The 10,549-nt window shown below is 33.5% G+C and overlaps 1 protein-coding gene across 1 annotated transcript; it reads right to left on the reverse strand.

Annotated features, from left to right (window-relative positions):
* Positions 1–456: 456 nt before the first annotated feature.
* LOC145068478 (autophagy-related protein 18d-like) lies at positions 457–3,444 on the reverse strand. Its single transcript, XM_079015450.1, has 5 exons — positions 3,118–3,444; positions 2,922–3,003; positions 1,354–2,401; positions 1,137–1,260; positions 457–850 (listed from the first exon to the last, which is right to left on the reverse strand). The coding sequence occupies exons 3-5, from the start codon at positions 2,390–2,392 to the stop codon at positions 757–759; spliced, it is 1,257 nt and encodes a 418-aa protein (XP_078871576.1). The 5' UTR covers positions 2,393–2,401; positions 2,922–3,003; positions 3,118–3,444; the 3' UTR covers positions 457–756.
* Positions 3,445–10,549: the final 7,105 nt, after the last annotated feature.

The following is a 10,549-nucleotide window of genomic DNA, read 5'->3' on the forward strand; positions in this document are numbered from 1 at the left end:
TATGGTGTAAGTTCTTATTTAGTCAGGCTTTTAAGAACAAGTTTGGTTGTGTATGTAGATGACATAGAAAGCCTATTTTATTGGATTAAATTGAGGTTCTATAGAGATGGTCTCCAATCTAACATGAACTGTTTGTATGTTATAAATTACCCTCCATCATCTTGTTACCTAAGCCGTCGGATCTTCTCAACTTGCAAGTTGCAACATCTTGAAATCAATGATCTTACAATCTCTTTTTTATATAATTTATGCTACATGATTACACAGGTTGGTTTACTTAGAGTAAAAAACACTATAAGTATGTCTAGTAGTAGGATGAAATAAAAATATAAATGGAAACGTGTATGATTGTTGCCTAGTTGTGGTTTGTTAGTACTTAGTATCAATATCAAGACGCCACTCACATAATGTACACGAACATCATGTTTTGTGACCAAAACAACAAAAACAACAGTCTACACAAATTAAATAGGTATGCAGCAAAACAAATATTTTTCTTGTATGCGACATAAATTACACAATATTCACAAATCATAAATTACTGCAATTCTGTTAACCACACCCACACCTCCACCAACAACCAATGACATATTTGACCCACTGCCTTGAGTGTTTTTTTTTTTTTTTTTTTTGAAGAAGAAGAAGAATCAAGACAGATGACAGGTTGGAATTAAAAATCCTTATTTTAGAGATATATTCACATTTTAAAGGGAATTGAGAGTTTAAATAAAAAGGGAATTAATAAGATTGATATTGTTATCTAGACTTGAGTTGGGTTTTCAGAAAACGCACATACTCATGTTGCACCATCTCCCCACCATTCACAGGATCGAATATGCACCTGTAGAAACTGTGAATCATTTCACAAATCATCCATCAGATATATCATATCATTCACCTAAAATAATCCAACAAATAACAATCTACCCCTACTTTCACTTTCATATATTTATAGCATCACACTTTCATTTTTTTTTTTCTATTACAAGATAGCAATGAAAATTGCTTTGTATTTGGGTCACATTGCTATAACTGGATATATTTTTTCGAAGTAATACAAAAAAAAAATTGAAAGTAGGATGCTATCAAACCAATTGTTATTTCTTCCATTTTTAAATAAAGGCATTAAATAATACCTTCCATCCATGCCTACAATAATGACTGTGTTCTGTGATCCAAATGCTGACATGTAATGCGTGCATTCTGGCAAATGAAACCGAGCAAATGACCATTCGGAGCTGAAATACTTCGGCAACACCCCTAAAAAATTGCAACCCATTAAAAAACATATTCATTGCCAAAACGACGTAAATGCCCTTTTGTCATTAAAAGTTAAAAATCACATATATATACCTTTCATGAAAGATAGAGAAGAACCAGGATTGGCACCAGCAGAAGTTGGTGAGATAAGGGCATCAAGGGAAGATGAAGAATATTGATGTGATAATGCTGCTGCTGCTGTAGATTGAACAGATGATGGATCTTCACCAACAACACGCACTCTAAGACTAAATATATGCACAGTACCCTTGTCACTAGACACAGCCAACCACTGGACATTTGGAGAAAGGGCAATTCCGTAAATATCAGCTCTATCCACTCCTCTACGAACCTCTTGTAACCGAGTACCATCCATTGCATTAAAAATTCTGACCAAAGTGCCCTTTGTGCTGGCAGTAGCAACAAGAAGCCCATCCATTGTCATGGTCAAGCATGCGATTCTTGAATCATGAGCATTGATTAACTTTGTCATGTTTAATCCAAAATGTTCAACCCTAACTTGTCCTCTTCTTAAACCTGGGCAAGCTAATACAGATGTGTTGACCTGATGGGATAGGCAACAAAGTCCTCTAGGGTTTGCTAGGGTTTCTATCTGATGAAGAAGCTTCAGATCCATAAAGTTATAAACATAGATCTTGTGTTCAAGAACAACAACAATCCGATCGCGTCTTAATTTTACAGCTCTAACTTCTGATCTAAATGAAAATTCACCAATGCATCGACTCTGATGATCATCCCATATGATGACTTTATTTGGAGGGTATTGTGTATTAGCTTTTCCACCAACAAGTGCTAGAATGTTGCTTCTGAAAAGCATCTCAATGATCCCAAATCCTCCACTTTTCAGATCACGTCTGAAGGTTTCTTTGAAAGGATCACAGTTGTATATACGGAAACCATGGTTTGTTCCTGCAGCAAAACAACCATAATCTTGGTTCCAAGAAACTGATAGTAAATCTATTTCACTCTCATCAATCTCTGGATTTGAATTCCCAGAGGGACTGTTATAGGGAGCATCCATCAGAGGCTCAACTGGTAAGAACTCAGATTCTGGAAATCCTTCTTGCAATGTTGAAACAGCTAAACTCATAGGGGAAGAAGCAATAGTCATGAAAGCAACCTAAAGCAAACATATATAGATAATGTCATGAGCATAGTTGATTTCATAATGATAATGATACAACAACTTTTAATGATTCTATGAATTTCGTAGCAATAGCAATAGCATTAGCATTCACCAAGGTCCATCTTTAAAGAAGTATTCAATCAAACGCTAATTTTGCCATAGAAGGCATTATTGTTAAACTATAATCATTCATAAATTCCTATCTGTCGAACTGGAAATCATGTCATGGTCTTTCACGGATAATGATTTGGTGAAAACTGAAAGAGTACACACACAGGCAAAACAATTCCTTAATTCTTCTCTTATCGAATTGAAAATCATATCGAGTCTTTCAGAGAGAATAATTTCGTTAAAACGAACAGCTGCAAGCATTCCATAGATTACTAGATATGAAATTGATAATCATATAATGATATGAAGACTTCAGCATAAAACCATGTCATGTAACTAAAATAGTAAGCAAACAAAATATAGCCAATCATACAAGGAAAACTAAAGGAAATCGAAAACTTACAAAGTCATTGGAGATTCACTCGATCGCGCAATCCTGTAAATCAATATGCTTTTGCCACAACCACCGATCAATATCCGTTTTCCTGTAATTATACATTTCGTAACGTGAAACTCAAGCAAAGCGTTCGAATCTGGATATTACCCACAAAATTAAAAACCCTAGAAAAAAGAATCAGGCATGATCGTAATCGACTGACCTTAAGAAGTTAATCAAGTTCAAATCACAACCAAATACTTTCCCGGCGGTGAAAGTTGAGCGCGATTGTGTGTTTAATTGCTTAAAGAAAGGAAAACCAAGTGTTATTTGGTGTGCGAGTGAAGAGAGAGATCAGATCAGAGAGATGGAAGAAAGAGTAATGGAGCATAGCGTAGAGTTTTGTTGCTCTTCTCTGTGATGCGAGAAATTCGTGATTGGAGAAGGGAAGACGACTATGAATTATGAAAATCAAACACATGCGTCTGGTCGGTACCAATTTTAGAGGTCAGAGAACGGAGCAAATGCCTGGCATCGTGATTCGTGATCGTGTTTGTTTTTATTTAAGGGGAAGGTATTAACTTTCGATAAATTCAAATATGGATAATTATTTTTATTTTTTTATTTTTTTTATTTTTTTTTGGTATATATCCAGGTAATAAATTTGTTGGAAGGGTTCATATATGACCATTATGATCGGCTGTAACAGGTTACATCCTAATTGTTGTTTCATGTGAACAACAAAATGAAAAGTAAGAGTAAATTACACGAACGATCCCTACGGTTTGGGGGAATTTGTGTTTTTGGTCCTAACTTATTTGTTTTAATCTGGATGGTCCCTATTATTTATTTTTGTTGCGCGTTTGGTCCTTATCTTACCTAAAAAGACTATTGTGCCATTTTTAATTTATTTTTTAATTAATTTTCTTATTTATGTATTTATTTTTTTATATATTTAAAAAAAATTAATAGACCTCACATATTTATATCTCCTCACCCACTAAAGATGAAGAGACAATGTATATTATATGGATGACCCGATCCGTAAGGACCATGAGTGGGAATTGTTTGATCGTCTTTCTCTAAGGAAGAAGCAAATAGAATCAACTTGAATTCGAGACCAATATTCGAAATCTTAGTGAAACATTAGATTTGGTATCTCATCTATGTTTTTCGTGAAAAAAAAAATACCAATTGAAGTGGAGGGTTTTTTCAAACAACAAGGGGTTAGGTCAGCTATTAAATCAAATGATAATGAGCACTAAAGATAAGGAGAAACAAATATGTGAGATATATTAATTTTTTTAAATATATAAAAAATAAATACATAAATAAGATTTAATTAAAAAATAAATTAATAAGGGCACAATAGTCTTTTTAGGTAAGACAATAACCAAATGCACAACAAAAATAAACAGTAGGGACCATCCGAGTTAAAAAAATAAGTTAAGGACAAAAAAACAAATTCCCACAAACCACAGGGACTATTCGTGTAATTTACTATTACTTTTCATTTTGTTCATATTTAGGTAACTATTTTTTTTACACATCTAGGTAACGAACTTGTTGAAAGTGTTCATATCTAGGATGTAACCTGCTACAGCCGGTCATAATGGTCATATGTGAACACTTCCAACAAGTTTGTTACCTACATGTGTACAAAAAAAGTTACTCAGATGTGAACTTACTGAAAAGTTAATTACATTCTCAAGTCATTTTCCCTTTATTTAAATGTAAAAAAAAGAAAAAAAAAAGAGTGAACACGGACAAAAAACACGTCTTATAAAAAGAAAAGAGAGGATAAATTGTTGGATCGAGAAAGTATAACAATAATTGAGGGGTTAGTTTGTTTTTCGTCTGCAGATCTAAGGGTGAGCAAAACTGACAAAATCGAAACTGAACCCAAACCGTTGGGTTTGGGTTTAAATTTCTAAAAATCGAAAAATGGGTTCTAGGTTCAGTTTTAGTACTTCAAACTAACCTATAGGAACCAACCCAGCCCATTGGGTTGAATCCGACTTAAAACCGACCCGTCCTATAAAAAATTATACTACTTATATAAGTATTTTATTATAAAGTGGGTTATAATCATAAGTCCTAAGTCACCCAGCCGGTTAAGGCGTGTATCTCTTAAACTAAGATGCACAGGTTCGAATCTTGACTTCGTTATGAAGCTTTTATATTGTTTAGAAAGCGCCTATCCTATATCTATGCCAAGTTGTTTCTTTCACTTCTCTTATTTGTCCCGCATCGATCAGAAAATGAAACAAACCCCCTACTGAGCTCTTATATAAGCAAAACTAATTTATTAATTCTTTCATTTCTATTACTTGTCCCACATCGAACGAAAAATGAAACAAAGCCCAATTCGATTCTTGTATAAGCAAAACCAATTTATCAGTTCTCCAAGTTAAATTTTCTAACGGGTTTCAGTTTAAACCTGAAACCGAGTTTAAAAACCAAGAAATCGACCCATCGGTTTGGGTTTAGGGTTTGGTTTTGAATATTTGAAAACCGATATTATCGGTTTGGATTCGGTTTTGGGTCAAAACTGACCCATGCTCACCCTTACGCAGATTTGTGTGGTCTCTTTTGTCTGTACCGTGCAGACCATACGCAGGCAGAAGGGTTTGCAGTGTGTTTGTTTTTCAAAAGTGTGCAAACATAAAAACATCTACGCGAGGTCTTCATGGCGGAGACTTGGCCTTGAGTCTTATAAGGTCTGCACATTTTATTCTAACACCTAAAAAAACACGCTTGTTGCTTCCTTCATGTCTAAAAAAAGGTTCGCTTTCTTGAAGCCACCATCATCAATCCTTGCTTCAAACCCATCTCCATTCCCTTGCTTCCTTCCATCGCCGACGCTACTCTGTCTTAGGCGAGGCTAGCTTCTGTCGTCGCTGCTTCATTTCAGGCGACAAACCTTATACCAGCGCTCTTCCTCTCCATTGTTGATCCATCCATGCTTCATCGATCATTGTTCGACCAGTCGACCACGGATGCTTCATCCACTGATTGTGATGCTCCACAATCACTATCGACACTCCTTCACAACCACCACCAGCGCTTCTCCATCTCCTCGTCGCCGACCACAGGTAAACACAAATTTTTTTGTTAACACCGAAATTTACAATTGACTTGCAATTACACCAAAAATCCTAAATCTTAGTTGTAATTACCACTCATTTGTACTCGAATTCACCATTAATTTGTTTCAATATCTGAATAGGTTAGGGTTTAATGAGATATGAGTTGTGTTTTTAGTTAGGCTACTAAAATATTTGGGTTTCAAAATAATGGTTATGTTATATTACTCTCTTTAGTCGTGATTAGCTAATGTTGAGAACACTTTGGGCGAATCAGGTATCATACAATCGATTTCCCTCCAAATTGGAAAGAAATTAGCAACCAACATCCAAATTTATTTTACATCTTTAGTCTTTTCTTTTGTTGTGAAACTGTGTTGTTTTATGTGTTTAAGGATTCATTGTTGTTGTGAAACCGTGGGATTTCATATAACTAACGAAATATTTGGCTAGTTCATGGAAATGACATGCAATTGAATGTTAGTAGGAAACAAGTGCAGCAAGCTGCTTTTCTACTCAAACAAATTGGAAACCATGTTGTTTACTTCCTTATTTTCCTTATGTCATGATGTATGAATGTTGAAAGACTTTGAATGTATAAATGTTGAAAAATAAAATTCAATTGTCATCTTTTTATTTCAATAGAAAAATATAATTTTTTACTAGATACTACCTCCATCCCAAATTAATTGTCCACATTTAACTTTTGAAGTCTTTATTCTTCAACTTTGACCTTATATATATATATATATATATATATATATATATATATATATATATATATATATATATAATACTTGATGCAAAATATATGAATGGATTGTATTTTAAATGTTTTTTCATTGTTATAAGTTTCATCAAGTAATATATAACCCAAATAAAAATATTTAAGGTCAAAGTTAAAAAAAAAAAAGACTTCAAAAGTCAAAAGTGGACAATTAATTTGGGACGGGAGAGTAATGTTGAAATTGTTGAATTCTATGAATTTTATGAATTTTGTGTTGTAGGAATATTTTCGGCATTAGTATTAAAAAAACCTAGAATTATTGTAAAAGTCGTTTAATTTAAAAAAAACAAAAAAAATAAATAAATAAACAATTTTTGAACTTTAACTTTTTACGTAGTATACTGCAGACTTCTAAAAAACAAACACGTTTTTCCTTACGCAGATTTTTGATCCACCTCTTCTTCTGCAGATGACTGCATATGTGGTCCGCAGACTGCAAATATTTTATCTTTTAAAAAATAAACAACACCTAATAGTGGTAAATGTATATCTTTCTAGGTTTTCTTTATAATTATCCTCCTACAATAATTAATAATGTATTAAAGAATATTTACAAATTTGATTATATGCTCACTTTTTATAGGATGTGCAAAGAAAAATAAATATCTTTTTATATTTTCTTCATAATTCTCCACCTACGTAGGCCAGGCGGAGTGGAGCTCGGTGCAACTCGACAGATCTGATGTAGACTCAGCAAACATCGAGTCATTAACTCGGTAATGACATGTCGAGTCTCTTTCTTATTCCTCCTTTCTTCCTCCTTCCTTCTCCAGCACTCAGCAAGTTGTACCTCCTTTCTTCTTTCTTCCTTCTTTCCTCCTTTCGTCTTTTTCCGGAGCTAAGGTGGAGCTCGGTGCAATTAACATCACTCCCATTAGCCTTATATAAGATTATGACATAAGAATACCATTAATTCTCTTTTTTAATCCGCTTTCTTGGTTTTGACATTTGTCTTGATATAGTGAGTATGAGGATTAATATGATGAAAACGTAGGAATATATTAAGAATTTGCAATTTACATAAATTGTCATCTGATAGCTTATGAATATATGTTCTTGTAAGTGGTTCTTTCTATTTAAGAAATATCTAAAATATAGTATCAACTATATTTTGAAAATGACGTTTCAGATTCTCTCAAAAATTTCAGTTCGATGATACGATGTATAGATTCATAGTCGGAGAAAATTACGGTAAACTATGTTATTTCTACATTATTAATCTCATGTTTTATAGTTAAAAAAACAAAGTCCGAAATGATACCCCCAAGTTCCAAATGAGATGAACATTTCCATAATTTTTTTTAAATTAAAATAGGTGTTTCGTATGTCTTTTTTTATAGTATTTAGTTTATAAGAACTCGTGGTTGATTTTGTAATGAGGTTGAAAATCATAAAAAAACTCGTGGTTGATTTTGTAATGAGGTTGAAAATCATAAAAAGCAATGCCTAAAATGTAAAACCTCACTCCAAAATCCAAAAATATTTTTGAAATTGCTCATTTTTTTGGTATTTGATATGTCGCTCAAAAATACCCGTTGCGCAAATAAGGATATATATGCTCTTTTAATGAATTGTCGTAATTAACTATGTTAAAACTACTAGATATGTTATATTCATTTATTATCTCTACTATTAATGGCCTCTTATTATATTATAACTAACTTTTATTTGCAAGGAGAAATTAACGATTGTGGAAAAACACTACAAAATCCATAACCACCAAAAGCAGAGTTGTAATTAAGGAAGTGAGAGATGGTGCTAAAACTCAAAATGAAAGTAGATAGAATCATGAATTTCTGTCGAACATTAAAAAAGACTATTATTTATAGGGAAATCTCCGGAAAAGTCTTAAATATTTTATTATAATTTATAAAAAAGTCCCAAACTAAAATTGGTTTATGAAAAAGTCCCAAAAACCGGTAAAAATGACGAGTTGGCCCTATTTTCTCGGTTTACCGGCTTCATTACTTACCCGGAAACATTAAAGTCCCATTATTTTACTATTATTTTAATTAAAGTCCTATTATTTTACAATAATTTGGGACTTATTCGTAAATTATGGTAAAATAATATGACTTTTTTAAAACCGGTTAAGTAATGAAACCGGTAAACCGGGAAAATAGGGTCAAATCGTCATTTTTATCGGTAATTAGGACTTTTTCATAAACAAATTTTAGTTTGGGACTTTTTCGTAAATTATGGTAAAATATTGGGACTTTTCCGGAGATTTCCCATATTTATATTAGCCTAGTGTAATGTTCAATGTATATAGTGCCTAGGGTCTACAGGCACAACCAATTGGTAATATTACTATTAATGTCGGTATCTTTTTTGGTTACACGCAATAACAAATATAACGTCCCAATTTTCATAATAAAATTAATTTTTAAATAAGATAAAAAACAATTTACATAAAATCAAACATCAATAAAACCATTTGTTCCATAAGTCATAATCCCCAAAATGTAACAGCCCAAAATCCCAATAAAATTTTTCATTTTTAATTAAGAAATTCATTTCCACAAATCATAAAATTCTAATCATAATTGTTTTCAAATCCATAACATCAGATAATTTATTCATAAAATCAGAGTGTCCCCTCGCAAAATGCCAGAAAGTGCATGTCGCGCCATCACGTCGGGCTCTTGCCCTTAGATCCTGAAGTACCTTAAACAACCAACAAATTGTAAGCTAATGCTTAATGAGTTGCCCAGAGCATACCCCACATAACCACATAATCATATAATCCATATCAATCACATAAGTCATGCATATAAACATATAAGGATGTCGTGGGCTCCTCCAAGGTCTTACTCCAGGATGTCATGGGCTCCCCCACATGGTCTTACACCTATGTGTCATGGGCTCCCGCATGGTCTTTACCTGGAAAGTCATGGGCTCCCCCACATGATCTGACATCCAAGTGTCTTAGGCTCCCCCCATGGTCTTTACCTGGAAAGCCATGGGCTCCCCCACATGGTCTTACATCCAGGTGTCATGGGCTCCCCCATGGTCTTTCATGCAAGTATCACATAAACAACTAGCATACCACACAACATATAAGAACTAGCATATCGCATAGCATATAACTGATGGGTTTTGAGCATTTGAACACTCCTATGGTGTACATGCAACCCTAGAAGCCTTAGATCTATGTTTGACTAAGATACATGCAAATAATTATTTTTTCCAAGGTTCTTATCCTAACTAGCATGGCATGGGGTACTTGAATCAAATAAAGCTAGTAGAATTACTTACCTTGTAGTTGTAGTTGATTGCTTGGAGTTTGAGAGCCTAGGACCAATAGTGTGGATGCCTCAAATGGAAGTCACAAATCACCACAAACTTGGAAACTTGAGAGAATAGTCACAACCTTTCTTGAAATCGGCCCTCTTAGTATACTCACCACAACTAGTGTGATTTCAAGAACCAAAGCCTCATTTATATAGTGTGGTGGATTAGGGTTACATCCATGTAAACCCTAATACCCATGTCTTTTCATTTCCATGAGATACATGAGTTAAAGCTCCATGGAGTATCCATGGACTTTCCATGCAAGCCTAGCCCATTCCAAATAAGCATTAGCCCACACTATATAGATACAACAGCCCATATTTAATTAGTCTTACTTTTGCTCTCTAAATTAATTATAGATCAACACTAATTAAATAATATGATTTTATATTAATATATTAGGACTTATAATATATTAATAAATCATAACTTATACTATTCTCAAAATATTATCCATAAATTGTTCGGATGAAGTGCAACCCAAACGG

Source organism: Lactuca serriola, chromosome 8 (assembly GCF_051521515.1).
Source record: "Lactuca serriola cultivar US96UC23 chromosome 8, Lser_US96UC23_V15, whole genome shotgun sequence".
NCBI lineage: Eukaryota > Viridiplantae > Streptophyta > Magnoliopsida > Asterales > Asteraceae > Lactuca > Lactuca serriola.

What these genes read in the sequence shown, in the direction of transcription:
- LOC145068478 (XM_079015450.1), bottom strand. Translation starts at nt 2,392, where the DNA reads ATGACTATTGCTTCTTCCCCTATGAGTTTAGCTGTTTCAACATTGCAA. An exon ending in TTCTCTATCTTTCATGAAAG is followed by an intron (nt 1,261 to 1,353) that starts GTATATATATGT and finishes GCAATTTTTTAG; the next exon opens with GGGTGTTGCCGAAGTATTTC. An exon ending in ATTGTAGGCATGGATGGAAG is followed by an intron (nt 851 to 1,136) that starts GTATTATTTAAT and finishes AATGATTCACAG; the next exon opens with TTTCTACAGGTGCATATTCG.